This window comes from Ammospiza nelsoni, chromosome 22, assembly GCF_027579445.1.
Source record: "Ammospiza nelsoni isolate bAmmNel1 chromosome 22, bAmmNel1.pri, whole genome shotgun sequence".
In the NCBI taxonomy this organism is placed as follows: domain Eukaryota; kingdom Metazoa; phylum Chordata; class Aves; order Passeriformes; family Passerellidae; genus Ammospiza; species Ammospiza nelsoni.
In genome coordinates this window covers 1039620-1061210 of record NC_080654.1, presented here as the reverse complement: position 1 = coordinate 1061210, position 21591 = coordinate 1039620, and the positions used below count along the sequence as shown (strand labels likewise).

Here is a 21591-nt window from a genome sequence, read left to right as displayed (position 1 = left end):
TTCACCTGCATTTGGGCCTTTTTCATGTTGGCATTGACCACAGCTGCCATGTAGCTGAGAGCTGCCTCCCGGGTGTCCCCGTTCAGCAGGACACTGTGCAGGATCTTGAACAGCTCTTGCTGCAATTGCAAACAAACACCTCTCAGCACCACAGTCCTGCCTGCTGTTTGTCTGGATTTTTATGTTATGCAAAATTCAGTAAAACTTCTGTTACAGTCTTATCACCACCTTTATATGCATCTTAGTCATGACATTAGTTAAACCAAAGATATAAATACAAGAGTAGTGCAACACACTACTAACACAGTATGCACTTACTCAACCTTTAACATGATCTGTAACTCATGACTAACTGAGCAGATATTTTCTGAATTGGCATACAGCCTTAGAGAAATATTCCTAGCACTCTAATTTTTTCCCCAATTCATTTCAGCCATGTCCTGAAAGGTTTGTGGTTTAAGACAGAAGCTAATTTTTTTAGATTATATTCTTCATCTATGTCAAGACCAAAAAAATCCACATATTATGCTTTTTTTTTAAAGAATAAGAATACTTACCCTTGCTAATTCCAGGTAATGTTGCAAAGACTGGCTAACAACCCGGGTGTTCTCAAGAGTAATGGCAGGCCCTGAGAAGTACTTTTCAACTACTTTGTTCTGAAAGTAAGATGAATATTGGCAAACATATTGAAATGTTCTGGGTAAGTAAAAAACCCCTCACAACAAAAGAACCCCACCACATCAGCATCCTTCTGTGACACTTACATCATCTTCAGCAAAGACAGACAGACTGAAGAAGGCTCCAAGGTAGGAAAGTCTTTGCAGTTCTCTTCCTGCGCCTGGGCTTAAAGATTTAGGCAACCACAAGGGCAAAGAGACAACCTAAAAATAGGAGAAACAGCAAGTTCTTCAAAGCTGCTGTGTCAGCCATCCTGCTTTGTCCCCTTCCAGTGTCTGCCATACAGCCTCCAACCTCCAACACTCAGTCATGCTGATGGCAAAATGGAACCATCTCCTCAGTATTCCAGCAACCCAAGCAACTCGTGTTTGTCCCAGTTTTAATAAATTCTCAGGGTAAAGGATTCCCTCTACCAGCTTAATTTTACCTATTGTTTTGCATGAGAGGCTCCAGTAGCTCTTGCTTAGAGTTCTGGAGAGCATTATCAACAGGGTCTGTACAACACCACCAAAATAAGTTAAATGGTTCTTTTAACTAGAGAAAACTCAAACTGGAGACACTCACCAAACTGCACATGGGGTGCGTTTTCCCAAACTTGATTTCACAAAGTTCGCATAGTGCCTATAAAGAAATCCCAGTAAAAAATACTTTTTTGAGTAATTCTTAAGTAACCTGTCTGCAACAAACAAGCTTACTATGACAGACTGCTGAAAGAGCAGAAGCTTTCTCACTTGATCAGTGGAAAAGCTTCACAATCACAGTGAAAATGTCCAAAGAGAACTAAAGCACATCCTGCTCCCATTTTAGCTTTTACATCTGCTCCAAGCCATTTAAAAAGAGCCAACATGTCTCACAGGATAACAAATTATTGCACTTATTTCAAAGATTAGCTGTGCAAATTGTTGTTTGCTCAGAACATGACAATGCCTGTGCTGGACTCCTGACCTGCCCCATTAAAACCAGTAACAATAATAAATAGAGCAATTGTTTAATCCATACACCAAGGCCTTTGTCTTCTGAATCGGAGTGGAAAAACGTCAAATGAACACAGAACCCAGGAACAAAGAATCCTATCCAAGATCTCCAGCTCACTTTCAACTGCAGCACAGAAAGAAGCAAGCAGCCATAACAGAGATTTCTGGAAACACAAAGATCCTGCTGGGTCCCACTTGTCCTGGGTTACATGTTCTCAGTCCTCACCTGCACTACAGTGAGTGACTGCTATTCCACCCTTTTGTTGCACACTGTGCCAACTACAGATAAGGAAAACACAGACTCGTTTTCAGGTAGTCCTTCTTTCCAGCCAACAAACAAAAAAAGCAGGAAAATACAAAAGCAGAAAAAAGAAAAATTATTGGTTTTTGCCAAGTAACAGAGTTACTCAATCAGTTTGATTTGCAGCATCCTAGTCCAGGTGATTACCATAAGTACAAATTAAACCTGAGATTTAACAGCCATTTTTGGCATCATACACCGAAGATCCTAAAAGGATCCGAAGGTGTTAAGATGACAATGCTCAATTTACCAAGAATCCAGCTTGCTCCTTGGTGGCCAAACACACTTTGCAAAAGACTGGTTTGTTTTGTCAATAGAAACAGTAGGAGGGAAGCAGACCTAGGACTAAAGTAGGAATTTTAAAAAGACTAAAAATAACCCCCTCAGCTTTTCAGCCAGGGAATATTAAGATATTTTTCTCAGTAGATAGATTCCAATTCAAATAATTTGGGGTTTAATGCAACCTATTTGAATTTCCTCACATATAAAAGTTGAGTCTAAACTAGAGTGGTATGGATATTGGGTGTTATTCTCCAGAGTTAAACTGAGAGAAGTTTATTGGGATTTTATAACCCTCCACAGTATTGTGCATGATGACATCCATATATTTGATAATTTTATATAAAGCAATACACACAAACATTTGAGTAGTCCACTATACAGTCTTCATTAAGCTTAAGACATTATTGGCCTCCCACTCTACTGAATTTTTCATGTTCTTTACACATCTCATGCCCCATTAATCTTCTGACAGAGTTTAATAGCAATCCACTTACAAAAAAGAATCCCCAAAATGTTGAAGTGTTATCTTGCTTAGAATCTGCGTGTTATCAGTGAACATAAAGAAACTGCTTCTAGAAATGGACAGTCCTTACCATAAGGGGATATTTAAAATTGTCACTATCGAGGGAGCACTCTTTGGAAGCCACAGCCAGGCCTTGTAAGATGGGAATAAAGATCTGTAAAAACACAAGTAAATTACTTTACTCAAGAACAGGAAACAATCAAATTACTGCCATACAAAGCATGAAATGTCTGCTCATTCTTCAAATAGTGCAACTTACACAAAACAAAAACTGTTTGGTTTTTTTTCATTTGTATCAGTTAAGCCCAAAGGCTCCAGAGAGTATTCAAAGCTAAAACCCAACTTGTTTGCTGTAGTTTAAGCAATGGGGTGTTGCTCCATTGAGTTCCCTGCATAATCTCTGCAAGCAAGTTCCCTGTGTGCTATAGACACAAATGAGAGCACGGGTTCTGTACAGGTGTCCCACAACCTACTGCCCAAATAGGGAATAATTTATTTGTCTGTACACTTGGGGCAATAATATAGCTCTAATTCTGCATGATGTGTAAGTGGGTAAAGATAATAAGCAGCAGTCAAGGGTTGTTAGGAAAGAGGAAGTGACTTGACAGGAACTTATTAACCAGAAGTAATTATACCCATTTAGTAAGTCCCAATCACACTGTTCTGACAACTACACCCTCACAAAATAAACCCATAGTAATTTTGCAACAACAACAACAACAGGAGTCCCACTGAATTTAAAGTATATTCTGTTGCTCCTGTGAAGAGACATAAAATGTTATTAAAGCATTCCAGGAAAGCACTGCACAGATGGCCACGTGCTTCAACCCCAGGAATGCTTCTCTTCTCCAGGACAGGACCTCTTACACTTTTACATCTGCTTTTTGTTCTCTACGTGAACCTCTACTAACAGGAGTCCAGACAGAAACATAAATTATCAATAGTTACTTGCACTACACATAAAAATTATCTAATGTCATTCTTTGCAAAACTGGAAGGGTCAAATGCCATTTCAGAGGCCCCTTTAGAGCCAAATCAAATCTTACTATGGGAGTGCTAATTAGAGACAACTACACCCTTACAGATCTGCTTTACACTATACAGACTAGAAGTTTGCTAGTTTTGTATCTTAATTACTTTTCATCTCAGTGAGCTACTCTGACACACAGAACAGACCATCCCATGTTTCTCAGTCATTTTCTCTGTAAATATGAAGAATTACTGGACTAGGATTTGTAAAGTGCTCTTAGCACCTTACACACAAATTATTAAAGATGCAAAGAAGGGTAAAGATTGCAAGATGGCAAACACCATAAGTCTGAGTAAGATTACTGAAGATTGCTGTCTTAACACCTACATTTCTAGGAATTTCATACAAAAGAATGAAAACCAAGATCAATCTTGTAATATATGCCTGCACATTCCAAGTAGTCCACTCCTACATTAGTGTTGCTGCTTATTAGCAAAAACACTTTTAATACTTAGAACCAGCAAATACTGAAAGTCAGTCTTTTTCACAAAATGCTAAATGGGTTAAAAAAAGAACAAAACCAAACTCCAGTTGCTTTAACAGGCTGCTAGTCCTAGAGGTAATGGGTAGAAATCCACTCTCTTGGGTACTGCAAATTACAAAACCATGTGCTAGAGCTATTTTTGACCTATGCCTCACCTGTTTGAACACCTCTTCATCCTGGTAAGTTGTTCTCACCAATTCTTGAATGAAGCCAAATGGGAGATTCCTACACAGCATATATGGTACCAGCAGAGACTGCTGCTGCAATGACCTTAATTTGTATTAAAAAAAAATAAAATGTACTGATTATCTGCACTAGTATTCACAAAAACATCAGAGCAGTCACATGCAAGGATGTGTCTGCAAGCACATCAGCAATGTCTGGGTACACCTATTCCTTTGAGAAGTAACTAATCTTGTCTGCTCAAGTTACTTTGGGAAAGGTTGTTCTCTAACAGATGCTGCTGCCAACATCACACTTCAGTTAACGAGGCTGGAAGGAAACAACAGCTTCTCTGTAGTAACTGGTTGCTCCTTCTACCCCTTCTAATAAAAAAACCTCTTTGTTAAGCTCAATTGGTGAAGGAACAACATTTTTTTTACATGGGTTTTTCCAGATTAAAAAAGAACATAACATGAGTATTTTCTGAATTAATGCAGTCATTACTTTTAACACCAACTTTAACTGCTTCCTAGCATTCTGAAAGAAGGGTCTCTTTTCTTCTCAGTCCCTGATCCCCCATTTAAACTGTTCACATCACCCTGGCTGATTTCACCCAAATGCAGATAGAAAGCACTCAAACTGCTCCCCACCAACTCATCACTTGTAAAGCAACAAACTATTCCTCTGGCACAGAATTCTCCTGCTGCAACAACTGATCTTCGTTTTCTTGTCTAATCCTCAGAAGGAGAAAAGGACCCTGGGACAGTAACTCTCATGATTAACATTAGCTGGATTTACCTTGGTTGAGTTAAGGATCCCTGTAGCACCAAAGCAGCGTGTGAAATGCACTGGGATCTGATGTTGCTCAGTAACTGGCTAACTGTTGGCTGGCTACACATCTGATAAAAATAAATTTTAGTACAAATCAGAAATTACATACAGAACACACAGGAAAGAGCATAAATTTATTTGTGCAGTATAAATGTAATATGGACACTAAGATTAAAACTACTCCAGTTAAAACCTTCCAGATTATATATAAAAAGTGTGGGTTGGTTGTTTTTTCCCCAGAAGCAAAAGCTTGGAGTAGAACACAGAACAATGACAGGGAGCTGCTGTCACAAAAACATTTTGCATGAAATAAACTTGGATAAAATGTAGTAGATCAAGAGGGGAAGGATGATTCCTAAGAGTGCTTATTTAAGAGATATAAAATAAATGCATCACTCAAATTTGCTCAATTAACAAGAGTCAAAGGGCCCCAATAAATTCAATAAATCTATTTCTACAACAAAGCCATCAAGAATATTATTGCCACCAACTTTCCCCACTAATGAGTCAGAGGAGTGTTTGTGACAGCACTGACACAACCTCACTCATGTGAAACATACCTTTGGTGCTTTTCTCTCCTCTATTCCAACCCTGTCAAAACACTCAATGAGGTAGTTCAGCATCTCTGTCTCCTTACAGTTTTCAATGGTGAAGTGGTCACTGCAGGAATCGGAAACACTCGAGCTGCCAGAGCCTCCCACACTTTAAAACACACAAAAAGCAGAAACAAAGCATTCAGTAGAGTTCTTCACTTGTGCACAGTCAAACAATTCATGAACACTCCTCTGCCAGTGCTCTGAACACTCCATCCCATCACACACAGGGCTCAGAGGTTTGGGTAATTTCTGTGATAATTCAAGATCATTTCATTTCAACTCAGTTCATTGCAGTTCAGTAAAAAACATCATTTCATTAAGTAGCACAGCCTCAGTGGGGAAAAGAAAACACTGATATTGTAAACACAAAAACTAAACCCACAAAACCAAAACCATCCTTGAGATGAGAGAAATTGAATACAAAAGTGAGAACAGACCCACAACTCTCAATCTCAGACTTGTTATCTCTACAAAATTCTTCTCTACATAACAGCTTGACAAAGTTAATTGAAAATAACATCCTCATTTTACAGAAGAGACTAGAGACATGATATATTCACTTTATGCAAATGAAATCTAAAAACCAGCAATTACTTGGATGGTCTGCTGCAATTCTCAAAGAAAAGTCTGTGTACAGTCAGGATAGATTTGAATGAAGACCAATTTATAAGCCTCAGATCCTAAACTGGAAAATATGAGTACTGGTTTCCTTAAATGCAGCTTTTAAAAAATATATTTTAAACTACAAACTGTCAGAACTGGAATTTCCTTTAAACTGTAAAATAATTTACATTACTATAATTGAGCCATACAAATCTATTGTGCAAACTTTACAGTCCAACCAATAAATCCAGGAAAGGTTATTGCTGTTCACACGCTGAGCTACCAGATGCTAAGAAACACAACATTCTAATAGCAGCAATGTCTGTTTGCAGAGAGATGTTTTCAGTTATTCAATTAAAACTAACCCATGTAAAACACAGCTCTATTGAAATAGTGCTCAGTAACCACAAAACCATGCACATGGGGTTTTTTTTAATGGTCTCTTTTTTAAACCTCTTGAATTCTTACATCCAGCTTAAAAAATACTCTTTTAAGAACATAAATTTCTATGAAAACCTGCTAGTTCTACAGTCATTCTGCTAAAGGTTTCACTGCAGCAATAACTCCAACTGTTCTAACACAAAGCTCATCCATGCTGCACACACATTGAATGCCTTGGTGTTTTCAGTGTGCCAGCTGTGCATAGCTGTACAGCCACTGTGTTTATGTTCCAACAACTTACTGCTGTCTGCAAAATGCCAGGACACAATAAACACACTAAACCTCAGAAGCACAGCAGAAATCCTGCCCAAACCTTGGCAACTCAATCCAACATTTGGATTGAGTCAACAACAGGATAAAAACTAAACAAAACAGTGGGGAAAATAATCCTAAATTCCACATACACAAAGCCCTCCTACAGCTGTGTTATCAAGTTCATTCTCTTGAAATCAGACTGAAGTAGAAAAGAGGAGATGGTACTTGGAAGGTGCATGTTCACCCTTGCCCTCATTTTCCAGTTTTTTCATAGGAGAACACGCACAGGGCTTTAAAATTACAGCCATGGGCAAATACTGTTCCTTCTACTCATGCAGCCCAAGAGAAGCTCCACTCAAACACCTCAGAACCACGTCCATTAGGCCTACAAGACTGTATGATGAGCATTTCCCTTAGTCATGGGTCCAAAGGAGAGCTGACTGCACTCATTACCCGTGTTTACACACCAACCTAACGAGCCAGCCAAGTCACATCCTCAGCCTCAGTTGTTCCCCAAATTACTTTGAAGATCACTTGACACTAGACAGGCTGTTAGTTCCTAAACAACCAAACATGCAGGTTACATTCTCTTTCTTCAATACCTGGACCCAAACTGGACACAAGAAAAATCATCGTCTTCATTTTCTTCATCACTACTGTCCTCAGACACATCAGAAACAGCAAGAAGGAGGAGGGAGAAAGGGTTGTCGTATAAACTACCACAACAAAAATGGAAAAGGCCATCAGATTTTTTAAGCCAGAAGAAAAAGTAAATGGTAGCTTTTCTTTTTATGTCTGTCAAAAATCACCTTCTCTAAACGTGCAGACAACAGGTAACTCCACGTTAGTAAAACCAGGACCATACTAACATGCTTTGTTACACTACTACAAGTTATTCTGGTATCATAAACACCACACATTTACAACCTGAAAACTGAAAAAGAACTTTTGAGACCAAATAAAGATGATGTCTAAAGTGGAATGTTTAGACATGACTGAATAATAAATATTACATTTCTAAGGTAATGACTTTAAAGCTGTGGTCTCAAAACCGTGTGTCTTTGTTTCTCCCTCCTGCAGGAACAAGGGATTCCAGGAATAGCCAAGAGAGGAAAAGCAGTGATATTTAGCCTGGCATTCTGAAACATGCTGAACTGTAATTTAAATCTATGCACCAGGGAATCAAATCCAACCCAGTCCAGCAAGTAGCAGCATTCAACAAATTAACTAAGGCCCTACTGAGAAAACTGATTTTGGAGCAGGAGTTTTATGTGGTTTACCATCCAACAGCAGCAACTGAACTATAAGAAAGCTTATAGCTTAACTGAAATGGATCTACCAAGAGGAAGAAATTAAAACCGTACTGCTGCCTTTAAAGTGATTACATCACACCTCAAACGCACACAAGCAGGTCAAAGACACCTGGTTAGCAAGTCAAGGTATTAGCACAAAGCCAAACACAGAAATCAACTCGGGGTGAGTAGGGTGAGCTCAGCACAAACATGAGTTCTTCCATCCTGCAGGCTGATGCCACACCCTGCAGGGCACACAGCAAACACACTCTGCTCTTGAGCAATACCTAGGAGGAATCCTGCTCTGTAAGGAAGGACGCCTGCGCAAGGCACCGGGCGAAGCAGTAAACAAAGGTGGGCCCATGGCTGTGGGCCTGTGTCTGGAAGTGATGACTGGCATGGCTGCAGGGCCAGCAGCCGTGGCTGGAGGACTTGGAGAGCTAGATGGGATGGAAACGCTCGGGGAGCGCGGGGCAGCGGCAGCAGAGGCTCCGGGATGCGCCACGGTGTAGGGGCGGTACCGCGGGGAGCAGGGCTGGGTCCACGAGGGGCTGGCTGCTGCCACCTGAGAGCTGGCAGAAATGGGAGCCACTGCTGGGGTGGCAACTGAACTGGCTGGTGGGGTAAGAGATGAACCAGTCATTGGTACATAGCTTGTGAAAGTGGTAGGAGGAGCTGGACTAGTCCCATAGAGACTAAACCAGTTACGGGGGGGAAAAAGAAAAAAAAAAAGCAACAATTTAGGATATGCAGAAAAAGGGTGAAAAAGATAAAATGAGCAAGAGAAGTTCTTGCCCTTCTGATGACTCTTCAGCAATATTTTTGCAGCTCACACACATTATTCTTTTCTACTGTTGTTCAATAAAACTATGGCACAATCTACACACTTTTAAAAATCATGGCCTTCGTGATGCAAGCTAGGGACACTTCTCAGCAGAAAACAGTTACATGGCTTGAGTCTATCAAATACATTCCTAGCCATGGCAGTGTAATCAAAAAGGGTGACATGGAGGGACACTCACATGAAAAAGACTGAAAAGCTTTAAAAATCCATTCTATTTATTGTTCTTGGGACACTTCTATGCCCTTTTCTCTCTTCTAGTCTACCAATCAGTATTCAAGTGAAATCAGCATTCAGTTACAATCAGAAGTCACCTGGACAACGAGCTGGAACCAAAGGAGCCCACATTACAGAACATGGGGCTGCTTCCAGGGTTGGAGCCCATATTTAACATCAGGCTTCTGTCAGGAGAGCGGGCAGCTGCAGCAATGGGCTGGGAGGTGGCTGTCAGGCTGGCAAAGGGGTTCTCATCCCTTGCCTGGGTGGACATCATCAGCACTTCCATCAAAATCTGCCCAATCAAGTCCTTAAAATCTGAAAACACTGTTAAGAAGAAAAGAATCAATATCCTCACCTCAGTCTTCATCTACCCAAGAGTCAGGTGTAAATATTAGCAGAGAAAAAAAGGACAGAAACAAACTTCTGTGAATTGAGAACTGCTTTTGGCAAAAACAACGCACTGACACATTTGTAATAATCACTGTCTATATTAACCTAAGTTCTGGAATTAAGCTACACAAAAAGTACAGCCTTTATGGAAAACACAGAAGATCATAGATGACCTAACGCTCCTACAGTCATTTATTAAACTTGTCTTGTGTGTTCCACTCATATTTTCCCACCCTGCTGTTGAGCTGGGCAAGTTGTGTCAAAGAAAGGAAAACAAAACATGCACATACCCCACACACACAAAATAACAATTGTTCTGGTGTATCTTACAGCTAACATAGAATATATAGTCTATTATATAAAATAATCAGGAAATTTTGGCTTATCAGATTAAATGTTAGATGTCTACTATGATGCAAGAACAATCCTTTAACTCACTAAAACATTTCTGAAAAAATAAACTGAAGCAGCCAGTGCCTCCTGCTCAGGAACCCACCTTCCTTTGGGTTCTGCTTGAACTGGGCAGAGAGTGAATTCAGGAAAATAACATCTCTGTCTCTGTCCTTCCAAGAGACTCTGAAGATCTTACAGACCAGCTGAAGAGCTTGTTCCTCCGACACTTCTGACCCTGACAGAGGTTCCTGGGGGGAACAAAACAATCAACACCCGATTTGCACTTGTATTAGTCAATGTACGATTAGGTACAGATCTTCCTTAAGAGGCTTCAGCTTAACTCATAAGGTTTGATTTCCTTTCCTTGCTGCCCCCAGCCCTGAGTGGAGGAGTGTTCCCATGCAGGCCAGGCTTTACCAACTGACTTTATTACTGACAGGGCAGAAAATGCCAAGGCTCACCTTGTCCGTCAGACTCCGCTTCTCTCTGCGATCGTTCTCATCAACCTCCATGTTCTCAATTCCTGAATCCACATCTACCTGGGACATACTGCACGTGGAAACAAGAGAAAAAGCCCATTAACTGTAGAAAGCTGCAGACAGTCCTCTGTAAGATGCTGACTGAAAAAATGTCCCCTTAAGCAGATGCAGCAGAGAAAGCACTGCACAAACAGCAATTAAAATCATTGGTTGATAAATGTTTCTCATATTACATTAGAGCTCTGAATTTCTTCAGCAGGCAATACAAACTACACAGCTATCACATCCCACAACCTTCTTCTTTTAAATAGAGTAGCTGAATTATACCCACCAGACATGCTTATCTGTTAATGTCTCAGATAATGTTTTGTCTTTTACCACTTTAGGTCAGGAATCCCCATTAAAACCAGGCTAGAAAAAGCATTACAGTGGTCTAACCAGTGTATGACTTTTAAGCATTAACCCTACTGCATTAACACAGCTGGGAGGGGGAGAGGGCAGAGCCTTGTCCTGTAAGAGCTTTGAACACCAGCATTGTGCCATTTTTGCCACCTTTACAAGCTGCATTTTTTACCTTTTCTCACAGGAGACACTATCAATGTCCATGCTCTGAGACCGAGAGAGGGACTGAGATTGGGTTTCAAGGCTGTTTGATGGAGAACTGCTGAGGGAACTCACTCCTTCGCTGCTCTGGCTTCGGTGGGCTACTCCTAAAGAAAAGGCACCACCAAGATTACTGCTACAGCAGTGAGAAGGCACTGCACTATTTGGATGGAAAAGGAGAGGAAATATTGTTTTTCAGTCCAGCTCTTAACCATTCTTAGCACTGCATTACCAAATAAAAGTTAATAACCACATTTGACTGCAGACAATCACATTTTCTACCTTCCCTTGAAGCAGCAATGTAGGAATGCTTACCTGCATTAAACAAAGAACAAAGATAAACCTGCATCCACGAGGTGCTCAGAGATCCACTCCTCTAAAAACTGATCTATTACAAGGTTGCTGTGTCTACTGCCTTCAGACATTGTCAGAGCCCCTCTAAAGACTGTCCTATCAGAACAGAACTTAACACTGGGCCATTACAATGGAGTTACATCATCAATTATAAAGGGGCAAAAAATATTCCTTGAGTTCATCTCTCCTCCTACCTCTTCACAAAGAAAATCTAGCTAAGTCAGCGGACAAAAGAGACCAAAGCAAACAGGGCCCACCAGGGCAAAGGACTGCATTGTTCTGCATTCCCTTGGGGTCTTACTCTTATAGCCAGGAAAATGTACTTTAACAGTGATGCTGCAGCCCTCATTAACAGCTCTCCTCAACCTGCCATCTCTTCATACAGATCTTCCAGAATTTACTTGCATCTCTACTTTGCTACATCAGGTATCCAATAAAATACCTGACACCTAAAGTTCCAGTTGTCACTGATAACACTGGGTTTAGGTTTTCTAAGGTATTTTCAAAATACATACAAAATAATAATATTTTCCATTAAATTGATTCCTATGTCTGATCTCACCATGACAGGCAACTCCTTAGAACAATGGATGCTTACAAGGACACCACTCTGCTGGAGCTGCTCTCTGTGTGTCCAAATGAATTAAAATCCTCTGCAGTCACTTCAGTCTGCTGCTGAAAGGAACTGCTGCAAACCACACAGCATTAGCTGAGTCTTCATTTATGCCACACTAACACACAAGATAAAATGTTATGAATATTTTTTTCCTGATCCATTCCCCAATTTAACCAAAGCTCTTACCCTGATGTGAAAAAGTAACACATTATTAAACAGCTGCACGAATGGCACTGCAGGAAGCAAACACTAAAAACTCCTGCTTTGGGTCATCAGCCAATCCAGTCAGTACAGTCAGGCACTGTCCTGGGGAATTCTCAAAACAGAAATCTCCACGGTCCTCACTGTCTGAGCACTTCAAACCTCAATAAACTTCAATAAACCTACCAATACCTGAACATTTCTACCTCCAGGTACACATTTCCACACCTCCTGCTCTGCTGCCAGTATTGTTTATCCAGTTGTGCCCTAGGATGGATCAGGACCTCTTCTGTTTGGAAATTAAACATTTACTTTTCCTAAGTTAGTTTTCATTTGTATCAAGCCCACAATCCCCCTCATCGCACAGCTGCCACAGACAGCAGAGGAACAAATGCTCCTTTCAGCAAGAGTCAGACCTCAGATGGATCAAAACAGTCATGTACCCACAGGCTGAGGGAACACAGAGAGTGAACTCTGCACCGCTGTTAAGAAAAAGAAGTCACCTCCACCTCTGGGTTGCTGCCTTTAGTCATGAGAACAATACAGAGTGTTAAATTCCATCTGCAATGAGTTTATCTCAGGAAATGCTTTTGATAGCTTTTCTCTGTCCTGCTTTGGATGTAAGGAAACAAAACAAGCAGGAAGGAGTCACTTCTAGGTATTTCTGAACAGCACTGTAATTAAACTACAAGATTGACGCTTGTAAAATACTCTAATTGCCACAAGGAAAACCAGAAAATTCAAGAAGCAAATAGGTAAATGTTAATGAATTCTGCAAGCTCATCAAAGACCATTGGAAAAATGTTATTTTTATTAAACTGTTAGAAATCATATTGGAAATCTTGTTAGAACCATTATGAATTTGTTCTGGGATGGTTTTGAGAACCTCTAAGCTTAGTAACACAACATGCAAAACAATTTAAGTTTTCAGATAAAGATCACAATACTGGAAAACACACCAATTTGTCCTGATTCCCAAGTCAGATAATTTGAAATCAAAATTAATTTCTGTCAGGTCAAATGTGGTATAAATACATTAATTTTGTCTTCCTCTCTCTATAGAGCAACCCTCCCAACTTCCCCTGCTTGCTGCATTTGTATGATTTTAACAGATCAGTTATTTGTTGCATCTTCTGAAATAAATACAATTCGTAAATATCCTGCTTTTATTCCCTCCAGTAAATAGTGAAATTGGCAAAGTAATACAGAGCAGAAAGCAAATACTTTATTCTTACACTGACAATGTCCAGTCACGGCTTGCTATTTTTAATTTTGCTGATTGCTTGCAACTAAAGATCAAAAATTAACTTGAGACCGATTGAATGTACCTAGAAACCAATCAACAGAGACTGTGTTGCAAAACTTGAAAGGGATTTTCCTGTCTCCTTGACACATCTTTTCCATAATATCAGGTAATAATGAACTTTATTACAAACTTTTTTAAGCTTTGCTAACCCATATTGCACATGTCACGAGTTTACGCACACCTGGAAAACAAGTGTAAATTGAATAAATGGAAAACCATTTATTACTTGGAAAATTCAAACAAAAGGTACCTTCTTTCACCATTTTGCACCATTTGTTTCTGAAAATGACTTTCAGTAAGAGCAGGAGCAGCAGCAGCGCAGGCTGCACAGTGAGGAGCTGAGTAAGGAACGCACACAGACACGCCACGAGCCCCAGGAGCTGCCGGCCTACCTGACGCCCCGATGGGAGAGGTAGCTGGGGTCATGCTGTGCACATTGAGGCCCAGGCTGTGCGAGGGCCCCGCCGCTGGGGCTGCTCCCGGCGGCCCGGGCGGGGTCTCTCTCTGCGGGGACGTCAGCGGGGTGGAGGGCTGCGACGAGGAGCCTCCGGCCAGCCGCGCCAGGCGCCGCCGCCGGATCTGCGGGGAGAGGAGAGCAGAGAGTGAGCCCCTCCGGCAGGAGAGGAGAGGAGAGGAGAGGAGAGGAGAGGAGAGGAGAGGAGAGGAGAGGAGAGGAGAGGAGAGGAGAGGAGAGGAGAGGAGAGGAGAGGAGAGGAGAGGAGAGGAGAGGAGAGGAGAGGAGAGGAGAGGAGAGGAGAGGAGAGGAGAGGAGAGGAGAGGAGAGGAGAGGAGAGGAGAGGAGAGGAGAGGAGAGGAGAGGAGAGGAGAGGAGAGGAGAGGAGAGGAGAGGAGAGGAGAGGAGAGGAGAGGAGAGGAGAGGAGAGGAGAGGAGAGGAGAGGAGAGGAGAGGAGAGGAGAGGAGAGGAGAGGAGAGGAGAGGAGAGGAGAGGAGAGGAGAGGAGAGGAGAGGAGAGGAGAGGAGAGGAGAGGAGAGGAGAGGAGAGGGTGAGCCCCTCTGGCAGGAGAGGAGAGGAGAGAGTGAGCCCCTCTGGCAGGGGAGGAGAGAGTGAGCCCCTCCGGCAGGGAAAGGAGCCCAGTGAAAGGAGCCCAGTGAACCCCTCTGGCAGGGGAGGAGAGAGCGAACCCCTCCGTCAGGGAAAGGAGCCCACTGAACCCCCCTGCCAGGAGAGGCGCCCAGTGAACCCTTCTGTCTCCTGCAAAGGCAAACACAACACTGCAGCCTTACCTGAAGCCTGCTCAGTGGAGCTGGGCTGGCTGCCCTTCCTCTGTTCTGTGTCACAGCACACAGTACCCTCCGTGTTCAAATTTAAAGTAAGTGTTTGCTGCCTTGGAGAACCATTTGCACTGGCAATGCTGTGTCTGTCCCTTGAGGGGTTGTGCAAGACCAGTTTAACGTTTACTGCTCAGCAGTTTCAAAACGTGCAATACTCCTCCCCATTTACTTTGGCATTTGACAAGCCACGTTGATGTGATAAAAGGGACAACATGAACGTGACCTTTGCTTTAACTTGACACCAACACACCCGTGCTCAAGAACATCCAGCTGAAAGTTAGTCAAGACCACCACGGTTCAAATTAATCCAAAACAGAACTGCAACACCAAAACTGCATCCTGTGTGCTGGACAGAAGCACCATGACAAGTGAAGACAGAGTAAAAAACATCCTCTTATCACCTAGAGGCATTCCATCACAAAGAATTTTAAAAACAGTTTTTGCGTGTTCCTTTTAAGATAGAAGCATCTGCCTTTTAAGAGAAGCATCTGCCTTCAAAATCCAACTACAGAAAACTGTTACAAATCTACTTATTAAAACTGGTATGTGATCACATAACACTAATATTATACATGAGAAATAGACAAAATAAAACTTATGAAACTAGATTTATAATGCTTTAAGCTTCACAAAAACAAAAATCAGAAAATAAATTATTTATTATCACAGGCTGCCTTACAGGATCTGTGCCCAAAGCTTACATCTTTGGCTTGAAATAGGCCCAAAGTAAAATTATATTTGAGGATGTCAGCTCCCTGCAAAAATCAGCAATTCCTGTTATTCTCTTTGTATTATGACACTCAGGCATTGCACACAACTTAAAAGTTTTCATTTCTGCTCATAGTCCTAAAGAACTGCCAGGCAACTGAAAGAGTGAACAAAAGATTTGTGTCAAGTCAATGTCTACACTACATTGCTGTATCATTTAATGGCCTGTGAAACCTACTCCAACAGGAAGAAGAACAGATCAAATTAAATCAGACTTCAAAAACTGTGGGAAAACAGTGTCTGGAACTACATCTCCCTCCACGACAGGTGTCACCACATGAACATGGAAGGCAGCTACATTTTTTTTAAGACTCAAATATCTATGAATAGAATCTCTAATCCTTCCTCCTTGTCAAGCAAAATAGGGGAGCTTAATGCTGAAATAAATTGTTCAGCTTTGCCTTCAGGTAAAAGTAATACATATTAGGGTCTCCCCCTTCTTCATTTGTACCTCATATTTCAATTTTTCGGTTTTTCATCCAAGTGCTTATCTGAAGAAACTCCAGAACTACCTCAGCCCTCAAAGGTATAACTGAGAAAAGGCCATCTACATGTCCCCATATCTGAATCCAAATTAAGTTCTTAATTTATCACAACTCACAAATATAACAAATACACACACAAGCACTCCATATATGCACCAGTGTCTGAAGGAGAAAGATGATTTCTTTTTCTTGCTTTTTATATCATTAATGTGATATGGAGCTCTTCCACAACTGTTCCCATTAATGCTTGCTAGCTAGTTTGAAATCAGCTGTAAGGAGGGAGATATGTGAGGAGAAGAAGGCAGAGATGTTAACCAATACCATAATTAATTCACAAATATAGTCTAATAAAACTAATACAATATTTTTCCCTGCCCCTTTAAGGATGATGGGCAAATTACAATCACCTTCCTTACTGCTGACCAAAGAAATGCTAAAATATAAACAAACTGTGAATATTTTTACCACTGACAGCTACAGCTTTCACAACTGAGGGTACATGGAGCACATGTTGAAGGACCAAATCTGGTTCTTGGATACCTCAAGCTGTCACATTCCTCCAGGTTTACATAAAATTATTACAGGGATCTGAAGTTTGATCTGAAGACTAGGAAGTTTTTAAGTAAGAGATAAAAGAGGAGAAATACTATGCCAAAAAGGCCAAATCCAGGCCAAGTTTGAAAAGATGGCATAAAATTGGTGGACGCATTCTATCCAGTTAATTCCCTGTATCTTCAGGCTGAACAGCAGGGAGAGGAGGGAAGATGGGCACAGCTGGGGACTCAGGAGACACAGTTTGTTTGCACAACACAAGGGACAATCCAGACCCCAACCTGCACACAAATCCCTCCTCAGAGGTGTGGGAGTTCCTCCAATAACCTGTTCCCATTTCAGACTGAATGGACCCCCAAATTACCACCCAGCAGCACAAACCTGGGGTCTCAATGTTTTAGGGAAGTTTAAGGCATTTGAATGATCCCCAACCCTTCATTTCAGACCTGAGCCAGTGACATATGATAAAGCTGTTATGTGTCATTCTGTTACCTAACAGTGACAAGGTTTTCACAGTTTAAAAGCCTAATTAAAAAAAAAAAAAACAAACTAATTGGCTGAATGGGACAAGCACATTGCTTTTTAACTATCACAGTATAGTAGTTTTTGCTGGACACATCTGGACTAGATCTATAAATAGCAGTTTTCAGAAATACATTTTTTGATCTAAATGGACTTCTTAAAAGCTGTTAGCTGCATGCATCACAAGAAAAATGTTAAAAGAGCACCCTGCTAAAGATGGTTAACTGATAATTTAATTTGGCACCAGGTAATAAAGATACAACAGGAAGACTAGTCCCTCAGGCTCACACATTCCCAGTTAAAAAAAATTATGCATCCATATCTGCTAGAGTGGCAACTGCTTAGTGAGACTGTAAATAAATCTCCTATTCAAACATAAAGTAGAAGAGTTCCAAATCTGTACAATAAGGGGTAATTTGAATTGATAGCTTTATTTTTCTTGTATTCATTAGAGCATGTTAAATTGGTTTAAGAAATGCTTCATTTTTCTGGTCATAGTGGTCATGTTCTCAGAAAATGCTACTCAAAACTCACGTACATGTTGGGAGGTGACAAATTCACATAATTCTTTCCCACTTTATGCCACATTTAGCTGAATTCTGCTTTTTTCCTGTGAAGTCCCTGTTCTCATCTTGTGCTATCTACTGTGCTAAAACTCACATACTAAGAAGGAAATTTCTTTCTCCCCTCTCCTAAAAATTTTACTATGGTCTGTAATGAATTACAACTTTTAGTGCATTAAAGTGAACATTGAGAAAACGTCAGTGAGAGACACTGTTAACAGGAGGGGAAAATATCTTCTTGAAACTAAAATATAGGTGTGATCAATTGTGTATCTCCTCTTTTTAAGCTGCAACGCATTAGTGTTATATTTAATTATGGTCTGATAACAGAAGATAACCTTATCTGTCAGAGCCTTGCAATTAAACCTCCGTTAGGTATTTTTTCACCTTCATTCATTGCCTGAAAAAAAGGCTGAACGTGAAGAAGTCACATAAAGTAAATTTCAGGTTATTTTTCAATATAATCTCATCCAGGCCCACTGTGCCAAGTAACAGCAAAGTGGAGATGTGGAGGAAAATCAAAATCAACTTGGCTCTGACTTTTCAGTGAGAGATCCATTAATAACAAGAAGTGACACCATGACTCCGTTAAAATGATACAAGATTGTCACAAGCAATCACCTAAAAGACCATTTGCTTTGGTCCCTGCTGAACTGGACAAGAAGGACGTGGAAAGTCACTGGAGACAAACATTTGGCCAAAAAAGGTGGATGAGTCCTCAGTGGAGAACTCCTTTCCTGCAGCCTCAGATCCATGATGCAGTGGTTTTGATGAGGTCAGTAATGTGCTGAGGCAGTGACACAAATAAGCCTACATAGGTTAAATAATTCTGAAATTAATCATAAAACACCTCAGGACCAGGGCAGTTTAACAACGAGAAGAGCTGCAGGTAAACAAAGCACTCATGAAATACACCTGTAAAACTGGAGATCCTTTTTCCCAGCAGATTTACACTGCCAGTGTCCCATCCCACTCCTCCCAACATGGGAACTGCTCTCCTTCTCTCAGTGCTTCCACAGAGCACGAGGACCTCCACCAAGTAAACAGCACAAAGTGTTTTCTCCTAGATCATGATGCAACACAGCAGGATTGCTAAATCGTGACAGACACCATCATCAAAAACATCCCAACTTCTTGGAATACAAATCTGAGTGGCCAGAGCAGCCACCCTGCCCTACAATTCCACTGTAAGATATGGACAGAATAAAAATAACTTCTTTTGATCCTCCCTAGATTAGAAGTACAGCACTGAGCCTGTATTGCAGCAGGTCCAGTACAATACATTTTGATTTCAGGATTACACAGGATCACTGGGAAACTCCCTGGATCCTGCTATAGTAACCCAAATAATAAATTTGAAAACTCTCTAATATATAGGAAAACCTTAAGAATTTAATTATATATTAAAAAACAAGGGAAGCAGCATCCTTTAAAAGAAACAAGGAATAGTTCACCTTATTCTATGTGAATAGAACATATATTCACATATATACATTACAGATGTTTGCCAACTGCAGCATAACACTAGAATTCTTCAGTGAAAGCTGAAAAGCTTGAATACATAAAGAAAATCAAAGGAAACAGTGGAAAACTGACAAGCCTGATTCAAGCTGCTTCAAGAAGAAATGATACTAAATATAAGCCCACGAACACACCCATCTTGCTTCTCAGCAAAGACTTTAAGGAAGCAAAATTTCAAGTGTTTTACTATGTTAAAAGGTTGGGTGTTTCGAATCACACACAAAGAACACATAAACGCCTAGTACTGACACAGAGAGGGCACACGCTGCAGACAAAGGCTACCTAGCAGATGGACGCAGAGAATAAACAATTAACCAGGAGAGCAGCAACCCAACCCCGCGGCCGAGCCGGGGGTCGCGGGTCAGGGCCAGCCCGGGGACAGGAGGGGAGAAAAATCCAGGGAGCACAGCCAGGGGGCGAGGGCAGAGCTCTGGGGGATGGCTCCGTGCCCACCCTCGGGCCCGAGCCGGGCCCAGCACAGCCCCGCGCCCCCTCCCCGCGGGCCCGCCCGCCCCTCAGGCCCCGGCCCCGCGCACCCACCTCGTCCGCGCTCAGCTCCTCCATCGCCTTCCTCTTAATGGTGCCCGGAGGAGGGGGCGTTCCTCCGCCCCGCCGCGGGGCCGCTCCGAGGCAGCGCTCTCCTGCCGCCGCTGCCCCCCGGGCCGCCTCACAAGGGCATCTCCGGGGCGACCGCGCCGCGCCTCGCCCGCCGGCAGCACCGCCGCCCCCGGCCCGCTCCCCGCCGCCCACCCGCGCCTCAGCTGCCGCCGCGGCCGAGGGGAAGCCGCCCTCCCGGTGCCCCCGCGCCCCTCAGAGCTCCCGGCGCCGGCCCCCGCCCGCCCGCGGCCGCTGCCCCGCGCAGAGATTATTCATCAAAACAACAGGGCGGCGGCGGCCATCTTGGGGATCACGTGACCCCCGCGGGGGCGGGGCACGCCGGGGCCGCGCGCGCGCCGCGCTGGCCAATGGCAGCGGCCAGAGGGGAGGGAGGGGCGGGGCCGGGGCGGGGCCTGGGAAAGGCGGGCCCGGGGCTCGTGAGGGGTCGCGGTTCGTGAGGGGCCCGGAGAGGCGGGAACGGGAACACGGCCCGGAACGGGTCCGGAACACGGCCCGGAACGAGGCAGCTGCCCCTCAGGAACGCCCCGGTCCCAGAGAGGGTCAAGCTGCTGAAGCCTTCCCTCTCCAACGGGCCCGTAAATATTAACCTCTTCTCAGTGACGGGTGTTTGAGAGTTCGCAGGATGTAAATCTAATTGTTGCGAGCTGAGTAACACACCAAGGGAAAAACAAGATGCCAAGACCCCATTGAGCACTTGGTCCCGGCCTTTTATAAGTGTAGTTTGGACATGAAGTTTTTTTTTTTCTTATTACAAACTTTTCTGTACCTAATTCCCTCATTATACCACAAAATACTATATTTCTGGAAGATATTAATCTTTTCCCTCACACTGGAAATGTAATTCAGCCACAGAAAAAAACAGCCAGGTTACATGTAAGTACATAGGAGGTTCATCCCTAGCTCATCTTGTTTGAGTTATAATACACGTAGATGAAAGAGAAAAGGATATTTTAAAGTTGTTCTTTCGGCAAAGGATAAACGAATTGAGGGTTGCAGCTGCAAGTTTTTAGCCCAGGAAGAATAGTCACTAACAATATGACCTGAACAGCGAGCCTTGCACGGGGCAGTGTGATTTGAGTCAGCAAGGGAAAGAATCCCGTAAAAGCTGGATGTTCTTAAGATAGAATTAAACTGATCCATATGAGCTATTAGGAGATATTTTCATACACGCTGCAAATAATGATATAGCAGTAGAATTGATCCAATTTTAAATGCAGAGATGAGGCAGTTAGGCTACATGGCCTTATGTTTTCATATACAACTTTAATGTACTTTATTGATCTAAATTATTTTGAACAAAATGTTTTGATGACTTAACCAGGGTGCTCAGAAAGGAAACCAATACTTGGATCACAATATATATTGCCAGTCTTTTTATAGAATAGATGTACATTGTTGCCTTTGATTTTTACAT

General features: G+C 42.2%; 1 protein-coding gene across 3 annotated transcripts in view; it reads right to left on the bottom strand.

Moving 5' to 3' along the window:
- Positions 1 to 20279, bottom strand: part of UBE4B (ubiquitination factor E4B) — a 33043-nt gene extending 12764 nt beyond the window's left edge. Inside the window, exons 1-16 of one of the 3 annotated variants that reach the window (XM_059487499.1) lie at positions 20100 to 20279; positions 14247 to 14433; positions 11349 to 11484; positions 10757 to 10844; positions 10399 to 10543; positions 9608 to 9836; positions 8740 to 9147; positions 7763 to 7876; positions 5826 to 5967; positions 5233 to 5333; positions 4428 to 4542; positions 2829 to 2912; positions 1243 to 1299; positions 765 to 881; positions 558 to 656; positions 6 to 119 (exon numbers count right to left, since the gene is read on the bottom strand). In XM_059487499.1, coding sequence (XP_059343482.1) covers positions 6 to 119; positions 558 to 656; positions 765 to 881; positions 1243 to 1299; positions 2829 to 2912; positions 4428 to 4542; positions 5233 to 5333; positions 5826 to 5967; positions 7763 to 7876; positions 8740 to 9147; positions 9608 to 9836; positions 10399 to 10543; positions 10757 to 10844; positions 11349 to 11484; positions 14247 to 14433; positions 20100 to 20123 — 2160 coding nt within the window. In that variant the 5' untranslated portion in view covers positions 20124 to 20279. The remainder of the gene's footprint in view (positions 1 to 5; positions 120 to 557; positions 657 to 764; positions 882 to 1242; positions 1300 to 2828; positions 2913 to 4427; positions 4543 to 5232; positions 5334 to 5825; positions 5968 to 7762; positions 7877 to 8739; positions 9148 to 9607; positions 9837 to 10398; positions 10544 to 10756; positions 10845 to 11348; positions 11485 to 14246; positions 14434 to 20099) is intronic. The other 2 variants (XM_059487500.1, XM_059487501.1) reach the window with 2 other exon arrangements.
- Positions 20280 to 21591: the final 1312 nt, after the last annotated feature.